The sequence below is a fragment of the Xenopus tropicalis genome, chromosome 1 (genome assembly GCF_000004195.4).
Source record: "Xenopus tropicalis strain Nigerian chromosome 1, UCB_Xtro_10.0, whole genome shotgun sequence".
Lineage (NCBI taxonomy): Eukaryota > Metazoa > Chordata > Amphibia > Anura > Pipidae > Xenopus > Xenopus tropicalis.
Window position 1 is genome coordinate 120,224,077 of NC_030677.2, and position 20,183 is coordinate 120,244,259.

The following is a 20,183-nucleotide window of genomic DNA, read 5'->3' on the forward strand; positions in this document are numbered from 1 at the left end:
ATAACATAGGTTTTGCTACCCATTTGTTCTCATTAATGCACTTGAATGGCCAGATATTGACATCTATATGTCAATATATAACTATATTGTTATATAGTTATCAAGAATGGTCATTTATTTATGTGTTATATTTTTAGTTTTGTATTCAGAACAAACATTTTTGTCTGATGAAAGTGGTAAACCATTATCATTTTGTGTATATGAATGTGAGATTTAAAATCAAACCCTTTTTATGGAATGTTGTGTGTTGTACCAAAACACTAAGAATGACTTAGGTTTGTGGTTAAAAAAAGCATCTTGGTAAACATGGTTCAGTCAAAAATACAAAGTTTCAAGGGCTCAATTGCTAAAAAGACGCAACTAGCAGACAGGCTAGTTGCTCACCAAAAGGTTGATAGAAATGAGTCTTTTCAACCTCACATTCTATATTATGTAAGGGCCATGTTGTTTGCCCATATTATTTATTTTTTTTCTTTTACACCCTGTTTTTTTTTTTTTGCCATTCTTTGAAAAGAATGGTATGCTGGTTGGCACACTTTGAGCCCACATGTGAAGAGGGTGCCCTTAGGCATTCCGTCATACAAGAGGCAAGGTGAAGGCACATTCTGTACCTTTAGTTCATCAGGCGTAGAATGCACTTGAGCTGCGTAGATACATGTGATATCTATATGCTTTAATATGGGATTATTTAATCTTCCCTAATATAATGTGTTTAAAGGTTACTGTCATGATTTTTATGGTGTACTTTATTATTTCTAAACCACACGGTTTACATAGCAAATAATTCACTCTACCATTTAAAATTGTATTCTTGACCCAACAAAGTATTTTTTTTGGTTGTAATATTGGTGTGTAGGCAGCCATCTCAGTGCAATGTGCCTGAGTCTGAGCTTTCAGTAATAGCCAGCGCTGCACATTAGAACTGCTTTCAGATAACCTATTGTTTCTTCTACTCCCATGTACCTGGAGGAGTCCCAAGCTAGACTTGGATTTCTTTTGAGAATAGCACTATTGAGTGCTATTCTGATATCTACTGGGATGTGCTATATTGCTACCTTCCTGCTGATTGGCTGGTTTGAAGGGGGTGATATCACCCCAACTTGCAGTGCAGCAGTAAAGTGTGACTGTTTATTAGAGCACAAGTCACATGGCTGTAGCACTCTGGAAAATGAAGAACATGGCTAGCCCCATGTGAAATTTCCAAATTAAATATAAAAAAATATTTTTGTGTTTTTGACAGTATTCCTTTAACATTTTACTACACAACTTACTGGGTTTTAAAATACCCCTTCTATATGTGGCTAACAACACTTAATGATAAAATCTACAAAATGTAGACAATATAGGGCTTATTTACATATGGCAGGCCAGGGTGCAAAGTACAAAATACAGATTCAAGCCACAATGCTTCTGTTAGCTCTTGTCCTGCATTATCTCACAAATTCAGTGCTGCCTGCATGCAGCAATATTGTATTCATGAGGCCATGGTGGCTGGGAGCAAGTAGGCTTCCATTTTCTCACCCACTACCTTTTCCCTAACTTGCCATTGGCGCTCTAGTAATTGTGGCTAGACATTCATAAACGAGGCCAAATAAGTATATTTAGCATATTTTACTGGCTTAGTAATGATTTAATACTGGAATTATATATTTCCTTCTTCTTTTTACAGTTTTGTCTATGATTTTAATGGTTATAATCCGGTACATCTCCAGAGTACTTGTTTGGATCATAACAATCTTGGTCGTGTTGGGATCACTTGGTAAGATTTCCACACCCATCTCATGCCTTATATTGTAGTTTTTTGTTTTTTTATTATTATTTTACGAAGTGGAATAAAACCTATAGTTTCTGAACAATATTCTTCAGATAAGGATATGATTTGTATGCACTTCTTTATCTGAATCATAAGCTTAGAGCTCTAATTTAAAGTTCAACATTAAGAGAGATCCATCGTCCTACATTCTAACAGTCAGTTTTATGAAAGCATAATGGAAATATAGGTATTCATTTAAACTCTTCAGACACTTTTGGGGGAGAAGGGTAGTGTCAGTGACAATAGATTGATCATACTACTAAATCATAAATTGCACCACAGAAGGCAAACTGGATGTCCAATTTCTTACATACATCAATAACATACAAGCTTTAGTTAAACTTATTCTTCCGTTTTTTTGGAAATGATAAGTTAAATTCAGTATTTGTTTATATATCTTCCTGTTCTGTGGTTCTGACTGAAAACAGTATGGCATCTGTTCTGCTCCAGGTCTCTTAGGGCTATGGAAGATAGGATTTCTAGCTTGGTGGTGGCAAAATACTTGCAATTGCCCCTCCATAGATCTACATTGAAATAGGAGGTTATTGTGATTATTGCTTGAAAACATCTTTTAAAGTGAGCAGGGGGCCAAACATTCGCAATTGGTTCATCTGCTCATTAACATGTGTAGGAATCTACACAAGATGAACACATAATACTACAAACTTCCAGACAGATTAGGCTTTTTTTATAATTTTAAAACCATAAGTTCAAATATTTTTAGAACTGCATTTTCTTTCATGGAATCCCTCTTTTAATGTTATTGCCTTTTTATAACTATTCCTTATTCAGCAATAAAAAAACATTCATTTAATCACAATTCAGTGTTCTGTGAATTAAACAAGCCATTTTGCCAAATGACTTTTGCATTCTAAAACCCATTTGAAAGTTATTAAAGGAGAAGGGAAGGTAAAAATTACCGGGAATAGGATGAAAAGCTGAACAAAAACATAAATGCCGGCTTTTCCACTCTGCTGCACATGTGTAGGCCCAGGATCCTGAAAATAGAAAAGAGAAGGAAGAGGGTAATTGTCCAACCTTTCCTTCTCCTTTAACTATGGTTTTTTGTTTTTTTGCACAAAACAGGTATTTAGAATAGCTTTTACAAGGATCAGTAGCAATATCATTGCTTCTCGTGATCTGATTTTTGACTTTCTTTCTACTTTTTGATAATCAGGAGGTACGGGTGTTCTCTGGTGGCTCTACGCTGATAAGAAGAAATCTTTCAATGAAAATCTCCCACCAGATCAACTTCAGGTTTCCAAAGACAATCTTCAGGCCCTGCTTGTTTATGCCATTGCTGCCACGGTTTTCACAGTAAGTTATTATTGTTTTATAGCTGACAGATTGCTTGTCATTCACATGTTATTTCAAACATGAATTACAAACATGAGACCAAAAAACGTGTTCTTCTAAATCAGTGATACTCAGCAGGCTCTTTGCATATGTTTTACTAACTCTCTAGCATTACCTGAACTCAAATTCTGGTATTCACACAAATCTTGTTTTAATAAAACCCAGAAAATATAAAACGTAGCTGTGCTGAGATGTGGCATCTCCAAGTACCTAGAAGGGTAAGCAACTGTATGATAACCTTACTTGCATGTTGCTATCTTTTTTATACTTATTTGTAAGACCTACAGCACTCGTTAATCCAGCCTATCAATAAACCAGAGCAGCTTGTTTACATTGTGCTAGTATAGCTCCATTTTACAGTTACAGAAGCCATTATTGTTCAGGTCTATCAAGCTTTCTGAGACCTTCTAACTGAATTATTTATTAAGCATTGTTTTTATTTCCACAGAAGGGTATGTTAGCATAGACTCATTCTAGACTTTCATATAACCTCTTGCCCCTCTCTTAAATGTACTGCACATGTAGTTAATTCTTTTGCACAGAATAAAATAGATTTATAGTGAGCACAAGGGAAATATATGTCACTGGGATTTTCCGAGACCAAGTGTTTTTATTAAATTCAGCAGATTCAGAGGGGTTTGATAAAATGATTACAGGATTTCGTAAGAGCTGCTTGACTCAAGTAGTATTTTCTATAGAGAATAAACTGCTGTATAATTTATGGAAATATGAGAAAAGAGCACTCTAAACATATTTGTGTTTGATTTACACTTTGTAAATAAAATATTATTTCTGCAAATAAATGATTTAAAGGCATTGCCGACACAACTGGTGTGCTTCTTTCCCTTTGCAAAGCTACAACAACAATAGCCAACAAAAAAGAAAAAAAACTCAAGACTCCATCTTTAAATAAGGCAATATGGCTTATAGACAATGGACTTATCTGTTGTTTTCACCTTACCCCAATTTATCCCCTCAGTTACTAGGTTTTAGTTAGTTAGGAAAAGGGAAGAGAGGGATTACCCTCTCTTCCCTTTTCCTAACTAACCAAAACCTACCTCAGTAAAGGCAAACCATACCTGTACCTCTAACCTATACCTATATATCCCTCCTTATCAATAATACATGAGTCAAAGACAGCAATATTACATGTTTTTTTGACTGAAGCTATGTAAATTGCGATTACTGATTATGTTTAATAAAAAGAAGTTACAAAAAAAAATGGAGTCTATGGGAGATGGCCTTACCGTAATTCGGAACTTTATGGATAATGGGTTTCTGGATAAGGGGTCCAATACCTGTATAAGTCTTTAGTTTAACCTACTAGCCTGTTGAATGTGATTCCATGCTTTCATGCTGGTCATGGTTCAAACTGATGCCAAAAATATTCTGCCCTGTAGCTGTAGTTGAATAACAGATCTCAATTGAGCCTCCTATATACTGAGTATAATAATTAGCCTGAATGCTTCCAGCTTTTCTCATAACAGAAATTTAGTAAGAAGTGATTATTATTCTTTATGTATATAATGATAACTAATTCTGCTGGGCTTTCCTGAGATTATACACAATTCATATCAGTCATATCAGTTTAAAATCCCTATTACATTCACACACAAAATTCATTTTTTTTCATCTTTGCTTCATTTGGTGCAAGGATTTTTTTCAAGGTTTTTTTTTTTTTTTTTTTTTTACTAATTATTTCCCATGACCTACATTTAAAAGCTGGGAAGATGTAGAAGAGGAAGGCAAATAATTCAAAATCCATAAAAAAAAAATAAAAGATGAAGACCAGTTGAAAAAAATGCAAAAAAAAGGACATTCAATAATGTACTAATTGGTAACTTAAAAAGCAAGCTACCTCTTTAATGTTTTTACTCTAAAGAAACACTGCATTCACTGATTGGCACTTGTAACATAATGTTTGTTGTTATTGCTTTTATATGGATAATAAATGTATTTATTATGCAGTTATACAAATGCAATCAACAGCCGTTACTAATAACAGAGCTATAAATGCCTAACATTTAAACGGGCATAGGGCTTGTAGAGATGACCCCTTAATTCAATCTTAAAGATGTTAATAATGTAATTGCATTGCCGTTTATTTGCATTGACCTCGCATTCAGACTTACTCACAGCTAATGAACACGTAAATTACCAGCACATTCAGCTGAAACTCTGAAGTCACTATATGATAGCTGCCCAGAGAATGACAATGGTACTTTCTATTAATTTACACCAGCTGGTAAGGGAAGTAATGGGCCCACTTGGTACCTTTTGAGTCACTCGTTCTTAACTCACCCATGAAGCATAGTGATAATCTTGACACTAGCAGATGGACATCTTATTGAGAGCTGCCAGCTCTAGGATTATTGTTGGTATCATTATTGTTCAATGTTTCCCTTGATGCTGATGTCCAGCTGTGCAGGGATATGCAGTGACTGTAAAGCAGAGATAATTTGCTATTCTGGTCTACCAAAGGCTGTATCTTTTATTAATCCATTATGTACCCTTCTGCATTTATTCAGTCCGTAAAACTGTAATAAGCTCCACATTGTCGATCTAAATAGAAAAACCTATTAAAAGTCAGTAAATATTTACACACAAACACACACACATATATATAGTACAACAGAATGTCGCTACTCACAGGATTTTTCTTAACAAGAAGCTTGAAAGCTTTATTTATGTGAATCTCTGCGTTTTGGTCCTCTATAGGGACGTTTGTCAGGAGCAAAGAAAAGCAACCTGAAATGACCCAAAATGTTGAGACTCACATAGATATAATCTATATAGATATGTCTATATGTATGTATGTGTATAAAATATGTATATTGCACCTACAGGATTGTTTCTTCTGAAACTTCTGCTTTTTTTGTACTTTTATTCCAGATACACCAATGTCTCTGTCTGTATAATATGTATCTGAGCTTGTTCTTTTCTCCCTGCCAGGTCATCTTGTTGCTTATGATGCTGATTATGCGCAAGCGGGTTGCCCTCACTATTGCCTTGTTCCATGTGGCTGGGAAGGTTTTCATCCATCTCCCGCTGCTTGTCTTCCAGCCCTTTTGGACCTTCTTTGCTCTCCTCTTATTTTGGGTCTACTGGGTAATGGTTTTGCTGTTCCTTGGAACTGCAGGTAAGCAGAAAATGATACCATTATATGAAATAACTTGTGAAAAAGGAAAAAGTTGCTTTTTCTGTGCAGTCCTATAATGGGTTTATTAATAAATGTGTTTATGTAAGAAGCAAATTAAATTCATATTAATATAAGAATTATTATAAATTAATATTTTTTTTGTGTCTAATTACTGTTTTAGATTTACACTGCTTTTCTGGCTTTCATTCTTAATGAAGTAATTACAGGTCAAAAAGGAGTTGTCATTAGTTAAGACTTGAACAGAGATTTTAGAGTGCAGTAAGGTTCATCTGTATCTAAAGTAATTTGTACTGCCATTACAGTGTATTTGATTTAACTTTCTGCTGGATTGGCACCTAATACAATGTGTGAATACCACGTGGAGCCTTTTCTCTCTTGCAGCAAGATTAACAGATGTTTTTTCACAAGAACAAAAAGGCATTTGTTCAAATGATGTACTTGATACTTTTTCTGTTGTTTTTAATCAGGTTTGAAACCTTGTTTTTTTCTGACAAAAAGCACTAGGGGAAAAAAAGCATTAAATGTGTTAGGTCCAAGAGCAGCAGTCTGGTGCTTCACACAGGAATCAATTGTGTCCTTGCAGGAATGCTGTCCACATATCACACAGCACATTAGTTCAACACCTGTTTTAATCACAAAATATCTTTTATTTATTTTTTTTAATTTCTTTTGTGAAACAAGCCAAGCAGGGGAAACAAAAGCTATTCAATGTTTGCTCATTGCAAGGTAGACAATTAGGTTACCAGTGCGCAGATTATTGCTCCCCTCCCTTTTGTTGATCGGACATCTACTAATCTGAAAGCAGAAATAGTAGCAACAAGGGGTGAAGGGAAGGTTTGGTTTATACACAGCCCAATATCTCTAGTTAAACTCAACTAATATAAGAAAGGCAGGAATAGCACTCATTTACATGACTTAAAATGTGTAATCAACATTTTGGGGGACACACCCTTCTCCCAAAATGTTGATTAAATTTCACCAGTTATGTGTGTGGCTTAATAAAAGTATTTAAAATACCAAGAAATTAGTGAGTACTATTAATGCCTTTCTTACATTGGGATTCCTTAACTCATCCCCCATACACTGGAAATGAATTTAACCCCCCATGTATTTTTTTTTTTTTTATTCATTTGTAACACTTGTTTGGCTAGGATATGGCAAAACCCAGGCTAGTGATAGGTATAGAGCATGTGTTACATGCGACCTTAATGCACAGGAGTGGGCCTCCGCTATATGGGAGGTATTGATGGAGCTGAGGGTGTAGTTGAACTACAACTAGGTAAGAGCTTGTGTGGTGCAGATGGAATAATGGACGCCAGAAAGGTTCTTGCTCATGAACTATAGTACAATTTATTGGACAAAGGCACAGCTTAATAGTGCAGCAGGGTATACTCCCAGACACAGCAGTATAGAATGTGTGATCACCGTGGAAGATACAAAGGTGACACTTAGGCACAGAATATCCCACTTGGAGGATGCACAGAGGATTAGTTGACACCTGAGATATAGACCTTTCAGAAGGGAGTGTTCCGGCCGACTGTGGTCCAGGGGAGAGCTCCTAACACTGGTACCTGGCGTCTAATAAAACCGGTCCCTAAAGAACGACTACAGAGCCGGGGTGGACTAAACCCTTTGTTACAACTCCTGGTTGGGGCTATTGACTGCCCTTGCTAACTAGGCTGACTACAATCACCTCTCCTAGAGGGTGCTATAAATGAAACTGTCTGCGCTGGCTTTACCTCGTTCACGGGGCCCTGTCCCCGACTTATCACTAGGGTAGGTGGTCCCCTAGGGTACAAATTGCTTCTGGGCCTATGTTCTGGTCCAGGCTCAGTTGGGATCTGTCCAGAACACAGCATGCAGCCAAAAGAGGAAGCCACTTCCTTGTGCAAGACACTATATAGTCTGCCAAGGGGAGTGGTCAACCTGGGCTAAACCTATAGAGGGCAGCCTAATAACAGTAACCTGAGATCAGAGGGCTCTGCCCTATAACCATACAGATAAGATAAGGATAAGGGATAACACCATAGGGAGCTTAACCCTATGGGTCCCTACACATTTATAGGTACTACTAATACACGAACGTTGTATAGTAGAATATGTTCTGTTTGCACAGTAGTTCATGTAGCAACATAAAATGTGCACAATATACTTGGTCCAAAATGTTATACATATTATTTTTAGCAATCTTGCTACTGAACTGCTTTATCATTCATAAGATCAAAAATAAGTAAATGTTTATATATAAGTATCTCCAGTATGGTTTAATCATTGGAGACACCACAACCTAAAGATCTGCAATTGGCATGTAGCATAAATCGACTTACATCACACGCATGCACATAATGAGAATGTTGTGGTACTTGCTTATCATGCCCGTGCATGTGCCCCAACAATGGCCACTTACACCAGGACCTCATTCCCGGGGTAGGTGGATTAGCGCTGGTGAGGGGATATATAGATAGCGCGTTCAGTTCAGCTGTGTGACAGTACAACCCGAAAGGGTTTAAATGCCACAGATGTCCCACCACGATGGTTGAAACTCACAGAAGTGCGATTCAGTCACAATGGTGTCATGGTTCTCATTGAAGCAGGTGTTAATTTTTAAATGTACTTGAGTGGAAGTGTGAATTGTTATTAAACCGCTAGGACAAGGTTGCTGATAAGCAGTGTCTCAGGCCCTCTCCTCTGTTCAGGGATGTTTTTTTTTTAGTTTGCATAAATGGCCTCTTTCACACCTCTTTCAAACTGTCTTCTCTTTCCAAAATATGAACATTGCTGTCCTCAAATGAGTATCCCCTTTCCTTGAGATGTAGCTAAACTGCTGAGCCATTCTCTTACTAAGTGGTTTTTTAGATTCCCCAATGTGTCTATGAAGAATGTCTTTCATCCAGGTCATGATATACAGTGTCTAGTAGAATTAAGTCTAAAACAACACCTCTCATCCAAGTGGCTTCTTCAGTTCAAATGAGGGGTAGGGAATTCCCCAGCATTTAAACCATTGCGGGTAGTACAGTCACAGAAATTCAATCAGAATGGTTCCATGGACTTATTCAGTTGGGTGTTGGCTGAAATTCACAGGTGTGAGAAAGTATGATCCAGCCACAATGGTACCATGATTCTCATTGAGAAGGTGTTAATCTTGTAAAGTACATGACTGTACTGTGTGAATTGTTGTGAACCTGCTTGAGTAAGGATGTCAAAGCAGCATTGTAAGTGGCAAGTGGCGTCAGTGGAACATCAGAAAAACTTAAGAGAATTTTTAACAAACATGGCATTCCTGTGTTTTTCAAACCCAGCAACACCCTGAGGCAGAAGTTGGTGCACCCTAAAGACCCAGCACCAAACCACATGAAAAGTTATGTTGTCTATGCTGCCCAGTGTAGTGAATCAAGTGCTCAGACTTATACATTGAGGAAACAAAACCACTGCTCTGTAAGAGAATGGCCCAACATAGGAGGGCTAACTCCTAAGGACAAGAAAACTTGGGCCACTTGCAGAGTCATGCCCCACCTTCCCAAAACATGTCAAACTGAATTTCCAATCGTGCACCATTTTCCTGTACCTCTCAATAAAATGCAGAGGAGCAACTAACTAAATCGTGGGAATCAATGCTTCTGCAGCATGTACTTCTGTTTTGCAAAAGTTAGAGAAACCTGCTGTAAATATTGCACACATGGTAGTGCTAAGCATGATTAAAAATGAAGCATTAAATATCTTCTCTTTGTAAATCAGAAAATTAACACAGTTAATTCTTCACTAGGCTTTCCCCATCACTGCATTTCATTGTTTGTAATAACTTTGATCTCTTTGATTTTAGGTGACCCATCTACTAATGAGCAGGGGTTTGTGGAATTCCGGATCAATGGCCCTTTGCAGTACATGTGGTGGTACCACCTTGTGGGGCTCATTTGGATCAGTGAGTTTATTCTAGCTTGCCAACAAATGACCATTGCCGGAGCTGTGGTAACTTATTATTTCACAAGGTAGGGGTTTTTGTTTGAAGGTCGAATTATAATGAGATGTAATTTATATTAATTTTCTTTACACCAATACCTGTGAACTTTATGAAGATTTTTCATATTTATATGTGATCTACAATCATTTATATGATGATCTATTTTTGCAGCTAAGTCAGCACATTTATTTCTGCAATTTTTCACTAGGTTACTGACAAGATATATTTCTACGCAAGATGGATGCTTTGATAAGCACATTTTTTGTTGAAAGCAGGCAGTTTGGAATAAATTTGGATCTGTGAGAAGTATTCTCAGGCTATGAAAATTTATATTTTGTGAAGCCTGTATATTAGGCAACACTTGTGTGTCATAGCCCTTCTCATTTGCCTGTGTAATATTCTTGCCAATGTTTATTAATGTTATTCCACAGGAACAAAAATGATCTTCCATTTACCCCAATTTTGGCCTCAGTAAATCGACTCATTCGTTACCATCTTGGGACCGTGGCCAAAGGAGCTTTTATTATCACATTGGTGAAAATTCCACGAATGATCCTAATGTACATCCATAGCCAGCTGAAAGGAAAGGTAAACACAATATCTCGTGTATAAACCACCCTCTTGCAGTTTGTATCATTGAATTATTGGCTGTATACAGGCCAATATTAGCCGAGGACTGAGCCACTCCCAGAATCTGTAGAGGGGGCCAAAACAACAGCCTGCCCGATTACTATCTGGACTTGGAACTATAAATCACACTGATTGTATTATTATGGCTAATTATACATGCTTATTACCTGTGTTGGCAATAGTGCTATATCAGTATGCTGAAGTCATATGCCTGTTTCAGAATTATGCCCTTGCCAATTCTTCCTTCAGAACACTTATTTTTTCTACTATCTCTTTCCCTGCTTTATTCTATTTCCACTTATGGCCAAAGATGCAAGTGCACAAATGCAAACCCACTTTGTACACAAAGTTGGTGAGCAACATTTTGCCCCCTAGCAACTGTTTGGGGATCACTACTGGAAGCTGGTTCTAACAATTTGCAATATGTTGACATAATACGTAACTGACATATTGAGAGCAAACAGATATTTAGCACAAGAAAGCAACACTCAAATCTCTTTAGGTAGTCGCCTCATTCCAGACTGGCCAGATCTTTCCATATTTATTAGGGCAATGCTCCATATTGCGCATGGAACTGCTTCTATAGTGACCAGGTTATATTATACAGCACTACTAATCCTTCTTCCCCTCATAGCCCCTAGTTTTGTTGAAAAGCCAGCATTTTTATAGCATTTTTGTTTTTACTGTTCCAACTACAAACAAAAAAAACGGTTTTAATATTGTTTTTAAAAACTTTTAAATTTGGGTAAAACCCTGAATTATGTTTTCATTTGGCAGAAATATAAGATTTGTCATTACTAAAATAATGTTGCTAAAAACCATTTAACATAACATTAAGAAAAGCATTTATTCCACCCACCATCATCTCATAAACTGCTTGTATCTTACTTTGGCTTGCAGGAAAATGCCTGTGCACGCTGTATGCTGAAATCCTGTATCTGCTGCCTGTGGTGCCTAGAAAAGTGCCTAGCTTATTTAAACCAGGTAAGGGCTTCCATTAGTAAAACACATTGTATGTGTGTGTGTGTGTGTGTGACCTTTTGGGTTGCAGTATTTTAATATCAGTTCACATGTTCTCACGTGCAGTTCCTTTCTGGTTCTTTCTTTAATATAAAGTTATTGTTAAATAAAATTCTATTTATTTTAAGAATCGCATAACCTCAAAGTGAAATAAAGGAGGCTGTAGCATAAGCAGTGGAGTGGGGGATATGTTACTGGGATTTGTAGTTGCTGTACGGGGTAAAGAGCAAAAGAGAAGGCAGTGGAATTTGTAGGGAATCCGAAGTGGTGGTTGGAGGGACCTTTGTTTTGTGTATGTAATAAAAGGTGCAGGCTGGACAGCTGGTTGCACATACATGGAGATGGTGTGAGAGAGTAATGAACTTTTAAGGAATTAGTAGAGGGCATTCCTATTATGATGAAATATCATTGACATGTTAAGTTCTCATTAATACTGAATATGAATGTTATATTAGTTGCTTCGAAATTACAGTAGACACTGCCTCATATAGCCCAAAAAAAAATTCTATTGGTTTACTAGTATTGACCTTCAGCAAGTCATCAACACACATGTTGTTATTCTGAATAAGCTTAGTAGAGGTGTGTATAATCCTGCTTAAAATTCTGTATTATAATATATCACAACAAGATATTACATTTTAGATTTGTAACTGATGCAATTTTTCGGTAGTGACATTATGACTCGGTTTGAAAGAATGAAGCATGAAATTGAAATGGTGAAATAGCAGCTCTGTGATTCTGATCTTTTCCTGTCCTTGCCTGGAACAAGCTAAATAATTCCATATGTTGCCTTTGTAGTAGTTTTTTTTTTTTTTTGGTTAATTCTTTCAAATGCCAAGCATACAGATAAAAGCAAAAATAACTGATTTAGCAGTCTTGTAAATCATAATAGCGGCTTTCAAGTTAAATCAAATGTACTTGAATATTTAGGAATATATATATGTATGTATATATATATATATATATATAAACTCCAATAAAAGCAACAACTTCAGTTAATTTTAAATACAGATAATATCTCTCAAGTATGTCTTAGTTGTAGTATCTCCGTTACTTATTTATGTTGAAATTATTCTAAAATTAAAATGGTCATGATAGATCCCTGGGATTCTACTTTTTTTTCTTTTTCAGTAAGGACTATTTTCATTTTTTCTACTAATTTTAATTTTAAGAGAGCTGGGAATTAGACCATAAATTAACAAATGCATTATCTCTTCTCGTATAAGAATGCTTACACAGCCACTGCTATCAACAGCACAAACTTCTGTACCTCTGCTAAAGATGCACTAGTCATTCTAGTGGAAAATGTTCTGAGAGTGGCAGCTATCAACACAGTGGGGGATTTTATGCTTTTCCTTGGCAAGGTAAGATTGTATCTTGGTCTGTCTGCAGAAAGTAGAAATTAATTTGTGTTCTATTTTTTTTATTAATAAGCAAATCCTCTCTCTTTTTTTTATTATACTGTGGTTTTTTTGTAAAAATGTCATATTAATGAAAACTTGTACTGTATTAGCCAGGAATGTTTGGACCTTTGCCCAATTTGGCCATCCAAGATAATCCCAAAGCCAATTATAAGATCACACTGAGGCTCAATGCAGACCCTTTGGAGGACAACAACACCCACAACCCAATACATTAAATTCCCTAGAGGGTTGTCTGGCATTCTTTTTTTTACATTGATATCTAGCCACTGTCCAATCAGATATCATTAGGGAAGCTGTAGTTTTGGAGCCAAACTAGGTGCAGTGGATTGCAATCTTGGTAAGAGTGGTTAAGTTGGCTGCCAAGGTCAGTGCAAGTATTGCCAGCTTACACAGTTATAGATATGGTTTAGATTGTAAGCCCCTGTTGATAGAGCCCTCATTACCTACTAAATCAGTTTGTGTGCATGTTCATAGGAACGAAGGTTCCATCATAATATTCATAAAGGTTATTTTTACAGTAAGCTGTAAAGTTATGGAATTCTCTCCCTGAATCAGTTGAACTGGCTGATACATTAGATAGCTTCAAGAAGGTGTTGGATGACTTTTTAGCATGTAAGGAGATGCAGGGTTATTAAAAACAGATCTTCGAACAGAGGCTGGTGTTATTGCCAACTTTGAGTCAGGAAGGATTTTTTCCCCCCCTCTAAGGCAAAATGGAGAGGCTTCAGAAGGGTTTTTTTTTTTTTTTTTTCCATCTGGATCAGGTAATGGTTAGTAAGTATTACTTAGACATAAAAGGTTGAACTTGATAGCCAGTTGTCATTGTTCAACCTATGTTTTTATTAAAAATAGCATTCATTAACTCTGGACCTATATGCAATAGTGAACCTGACAGTATAAAACATGTTGAATATCTTCCTGTTTTGCTGGGGGCACCGGAATAACATTATATTGTTAAAGAGGACCTGTCACATCATCATTTATTTATATAGCGCCAGCAAATTTTATGCTTTAATATATTTAAACAAACCGGAATCTTAAAAATTTCAACAAACAAGGGTATACAGAGTAACATTAGGAACAGAGGGCCCTGCTCACAAGACCTTACAATCTACAGGTAATAATTCCAAATTCTTTTTTATTATATTAGTTGAGCAAAATAAACTTTACTTAAACATTATTATATAAATGTGTCTCCTTTATTCTTTTGGAATACACAATTAGGCTGATGCCTAATGTGGTAGATTCCCAGCCTGCAGAAACTCCATACTCGAGCAGTGTTGAAATCCATCTGCTGTGAGTTTCAGTTGTCACCTCTCTGAAGAGTTAGGGCTGTGGCACACGGGGAGATTAGTCATCTGCAACAAATGTCCCTTGTCGCAGGCGACTAATCTCCCCGAAATGCCATCCCACCTCCGAGAATGTAAATCTCCGGTGGGATGGCATACGCAGCGACTTTCCTCTCAAGGCAACGTCCGTGATTTCAGGAATTCACGTTGCCGCATATGCAATCCCACTGGTGATTTACATTCAAGCCGGTGGGATGGCATATCAGGGAGATTAGTTGCCCACAACAAGGGAGATTTGTTGCGGGCGACTAATCTCCTCGTCTACCACGGCCCTTAGGGTGAAGACACATGGAGCCACTAGTAGCCGCTACTTGTCACGGCTACAGAAAAAGACAATGCAGTTCATTTACTGATGATTGTCTACGTGTGTTTTAGCAGAGGCAGTTCTCAGTATTGTCTATGGCAGGGTATTTTCTCACATTTAGAAGCCATGACAAGTAGCTGCTACTGAGTAGCTCAGTGGCTTCATCCTTACAGTCCCCACTGTGATTGGATTAGTGGAAGAGTTAATATGCCAAGGACTTCCCCCTACGAGTCTGTTGAACTAAAGAAGCTACTGTGATGAGTAGTGAAACATCTTCAATGATTACTCAAGTTCATTTGCTCTAGTTTAGTTGCAGATGGCAGCATTTTTATTGCCTCAAAATCACTGTTTAGAACCACCAGACTGTGCTATATTTTGGTTCTATAATAATGAAAAAAAGGCCAGTAAGAAAATAAGCAGGATGTGTTGCCCTATGTTCTTTAGTCACATGCAAACCATTTGTCATTTCTGGAGTATATATTTTAAGTACTGCATCATCTTGGATCATCTAATATTGGCGCTTAGAAATCACTAGCTTTCTTAGAATATAGTATTTTGTTCACCCTGCAGAAATATAATTAATAGCACACATGCCACTTCCATTTGTGACATTTTGAAGTCACAATCAACGCTTACTCCAGTCCTGAAAACATTAGCAATCTTGTCACATAAATTCGAAGACAGATAATTCCATATACTTATTTTAACCGTGTGTGAAATGACCTCTAGCTAGGTGCCTTTATTTTCAGAGTGCTGCAGAAAAAGCCTTTCTTTTGTCACTTGCCTGCTATCAGAACTACAAAGTAATAGAAGAGCTGAATTCATTGTGCTGATCCCATTTCATGGAAATACACAATTAAACAGGGAGGGGGATGTGAGTTCTTGGCTAATGAGTTCTGTTTAACCTCAGGGATTGCCAAGTGGCGGCAGCTATTATCTAATGACAGCAGCAAACTGTCAGTTCTAGTTTTGAGGGCAAATACATTGTATTGAAATTGTTTACTAAAATGTCTAATGGTAGAAAAGATATTCAGGCAACAGCTTGTGCATTTTGATGAACTTTAACCAGTCAGTGTTATATTGGAATATTCCTCTTTTGTAAGCATAAAATGATATGTTATAGATAGATGTTTATGTTAAAAGGTTTGGAAGACCTACAATATTTACTGACAAGCTGCTAATAAAGAGACCAGCCATTTAAAGTAACATTAAAGGGTTACTTACCCCCAGTTAATTTTCCAGATTTGGTATTGTTGTCTTTTCTCTATGATACATATTGCCATTGTGGTTAAACTTATTGCCACGATACAGATCAAGGTTGTCCAACTTGGCACAGATTTGAGGATCTATACAAGATCATTTTCAAACCAGCAGTTTAGTTTATTTATTGTTCAGCGAATCCCATGCTCTATCCTGCCATCCACAATTCAGCTTCCCAAACCAGAATTATATACGTAGGTGATATAAAATAGAACTTATTTTGGCCAAACAGCCAGTATTTAGGTAAAGTTAACCAGTTGCTTAGCACTACCATCTCTCTATGGCACATGGAAAGATTAGTCGAAAATACTTTCCCACCTGCATTAAAGGGGGGGTCACCTTTAAATTAACTTTTGATATGTTAACAAATGTCATATTCCTAGCAACTTTGAAATTGGTCTTCATTATTTATTTTTTAATTATTTTGCCTTCCTCTTCTACATCTTTCCAGCTTTCAAATGGGGGTCACTTTGCCAGGCTACAGTTTTATTATTGTTACTTTTTATTCCTTATTTTTCTATTCAGGCCTCTCCTATTCATATTCTTGTCTCTCATTAAACCACTGCTTGGTAAACAAGACCCTAGCAACCAGATAGCTGCTAAAATTCCAAATTGGAGAGACGTTGAACCAAACACTAAATAACTGGAAAACCACACATAAAAAGTGAACTCACTCTCTACATCATACTTAATATAAAGGTGAAGAAAACACCTTTAATGGAAATAACCAATCAGAAAATATACTCGTCACTTGTGCTTTCTGTAGTAGCCCTATTTGGTGTGTGTTTTCCACTGCCAATTTTTGAAGAGCATTTTAGGGCTCTGGCACACAGGGAGATTAGTTGCCCGCAACAAATTTCCTGTGTCTCGGGCAACTAATCTCCCTGAAATGGCCTTCCACCAGCGAAAATGTAAATTGCCGGTGGGATGGCATACGCGGTGGCGCAATTTCATTGAAATCGTGCCGCCGCATATGCCATCCCACCGGCAAATTACACTTTTGCCGGTGGGATCGCAATCCGGGGAGATTAGTCGCCCGCGAACAGGGAGTTTTGTCGCGGGCGACTAATCTCCCCGTGTGCCTGAGCCCTTAAGGAGATGTCGCCATCGGTAGAACAGATTTACCTTAAAAAATAAAACGCCTCGTGTGAGATGACCCTAACAAAAACTACTGTCAGAATCCTGCATATTTGCAGCAAGAAAATGACTAAATCTCCCTTGTTGTACTATTTAGTCCCAGTTTGGAGTTTAAAGGGTCTAATCCCAACTAGGCATCTATTCTAAATGGTAGGCAAGGAAATGACCTGAATAGAATGATAAACAATAAAAATAATATTTGAAGTAAAATTAAAGGGCACGTATGCATAGGGCCAATTTGGTCTGATCTGAGCGTTGGCATTGAGGCCTATGGAAACCCATCAGATAAGGACAATGTAAATGCATATACGTGTTCCTCCTGTGGTATTTTCAAACCTGTTTGAATGATATCTGCTTGATTTTCTCCCATATATTTGTCCTTCCAGACCAAGTCACAGCTTATTGGCCTGTCTGCTTTTATCGGCATGTGTATGGCTAGCATTTTTCTTGACAAAAAGAGTTTATATCTGACACAAAAATATAAAGTAATGCTTTGGAAACATCTCAAAATGCTTGCTAAGCTATAGCAATAAGTTAATTATATGCATGTCATATTCCATACATATTGAATTCACAGAAAATTACATTTGTATGGTCCCAAGCATTCTGGATAACAGGTCCTATAGCTGTACCTATAAAATTGTAAGTGCACAAGTAAGAGGATAGTGGAAGTTTTTTTCCCCCCACTTGTTATTCATTCTGTGGTTTGTGAATCGCTGCTTATCTGTAACCAATCGACCATGGCACAACCTTAACATTGTCAGATACTTGAGTTCTGCCATTTGTAGGCAAGTGGTAAATGCTATTGTCACAGAACTACAAGCTGTCATGTCTTTTTTTTTCACATTCCTGTACATGAAAAGTCCTGTTCTGAATCATTTTAAGAATGTTTTCTGCCCTTCTGGCACTAGGGATTTTCTACATAATTGTGGCATTAGGTGCAAGATAAATGTGCACCAGTATGCTTTGCAATTGATATAATATGAACCAGCTGACAAAGTGCTAATTGCTGGATACCCTGCCCCCTCAGGTGGTAGCAGCACAGATATTATTGGTACCAAGTTCACTTTAGCAGTGAATCTTTCAAAGGCAAAGAACAGTGGAATTGAGTTTCTGGACCACAATGCTCTCTATCATCATAAAACTACACCATATGTACAGTGATTTCATATTTTGTCTTCTCTTTTTTTACCTTTAGATTCTGATTGTGAGCAGCACAGGACTAGCGGGGGTTATGCTACTGAACTATCAACGGGACTACACAGTTTGGGTGCTTCCCCTCATCATTGTCTGCCTGTTTGCGTTTTTAGTTGCACATTGTTTCCTTTCCATCTATGAAATGGTTGTTGATGTCCTCTTCCTGTGCTTTGCTATTGACACAAAGTATAATGATGGGAGCCCCGGCAAAGAATTTTACATGGACAAGGTTCTCATGGTAGGTATCAACTAGCACTAGGAAAAATTTAATAAAAGTATCTTTATTAAAGAAAGGTGTGGGGCACAGGAAAGCAAAGTTTTGAGCTTATACAATCAAGCTTGATAAACAGCCATGAAGGAGCAAAATGTTCCTTTCTAGTGCCCTAACTGCTTTTTAAAAGGTACTTTTGTTACATTGTTGCTGGTCAATTGGAGATAACATACCGTATATACTCGAGTATAAGCCAATCCGAATATAAGCCGAGGTACCTAATTTTACCTAAGAAAACTGGAAAACTTATTGACTCGAGTATATAAGCCTAGGGTGGGAAATGCAGCAGCTACTGCTAAGTTTTAATAATCAAAATAAATACCAATAAAATGACATTGAGGCATCAGTGGGGTATAGGTTTTTCAATATTTATTTCAAAGAAAAACAGTAAACTAGCTCTGTAAGCAGAGAAGAGGGTCAACAAAAACAATATGAGTACTACCCCACGCTCATTGCACATTGGCAAACTAGCAGCAGACCCGGTCCCGGAGGAGATGTAAGGGCAAATAATTATTGCTAGTGGGAGCCTAGGCCAGGGCACTGGAGGGTCTGGTTGCAGGTGGCCTAATTTGCACACAAAGGAGAGAGGGTGCTAGTCTAGAGGGACCCATGGCACCCGACTCGAGTATAAGCCGAGGGTGACTTTTTTAGCACATTTTGGGTGCTGAAAAACTAGGCTTATACTCGAGTATATACAGTATTTCTGGTGTCGGGAAGTCAGTGGACTTTTTCCTGCAGAGAAGATTTTGCCTATGAGGGAGAGCAACTATTGTGGGTGACAACCATAATGCACGTATAGGATCCATTATCTGGGAACCTGTTGTCCAGAAAGCTCCAAATTACAGCAAGGCTATCTTCCATATATTGAATTTTAAGCAATAATATTAAAAAAAATTTAAAAACATATTTCCTTTTTTTCTGTAAAAATAAACAGGAAGCTTGTACTTAATCCTAACTAAGCTATATGAATCCATATTGATGGCAAACCAATCCCGTTGGGTTTATTTAATGTTTAAATGATTTTTAGCAGACTTAAGATAAAGAGATAATTTACTAAAAGATCTTTTATCCAGAAATCCCTAGGTCCTGAGCATTTTGGATAATAGATCCTATACCTGCAGCTTTAACATTTAAATGGTAGGAATTATTGATTCAATGATTGATTATATATTAATTTCTTCAGCTTTGCAACATATAGGATTAAAACCAAAAATGCCACATTCAGATGGACATCACATGAGTAATTATATTTACACCTGAAGGTGCTTGCAGAGATTCCTAATAAAATATGGATAATTTCGAAC

General features: G+C 37.2%; 1 protein-coding gene across 4 annotated transcripts in view; it reads left to right on the forward strand.

Moving 5' to 3' along the window:
- The window catches only part of slc44a1 (solute carrier family 44 (choline transporter), member 1), a 122,092-nt gene that overhangs the window by 97,350 nt on the left and 4,559 nt on the right, over nucleotides 1-20,183 (forward strand). For all 4 annotated transcript variants that reach the window (XM_004910857.4, XM_004910855.4, XM_002933990.5 and 1 more), the window contains exons 7-14: nucleotides 1,670-1,759; nucleotides 2,991-3,130; nucleotides 6,122-6,308; nucleotides 10,150-10,315; nucleotides 10,719-10,875; nucleotides 11,818-11,901; nucleotides 13,164-13,301; nucleotides 18,610-18,846. In XM_004910857.4, coding sequence (XP_004910914.2) covers nucleotides 1,670-1,759; nucleotides 2,991-3,130; nucleotides 6,122-6,308; nucleotides 10,150-10,315; nucleotides 10,719-10,875; nucleotides 11,818-11,901; nucleotides 13,164-13,301; nucleotides 18,610-18,846 — 1,199 coding nt within the window. The remainder of the gene's footprint in view (nucleotides 1-1,669; nucleotides 1,760-2,990; nucleotides 3,131-6,121; nucleotides 6,309-10,149; nucleotides 10,316-10,718; nucleotides 10,876-11,817; nucleotides 11,902-13,163; nucleotides 13,302-18,609; nucleotides 18,847-20,183) is intronic.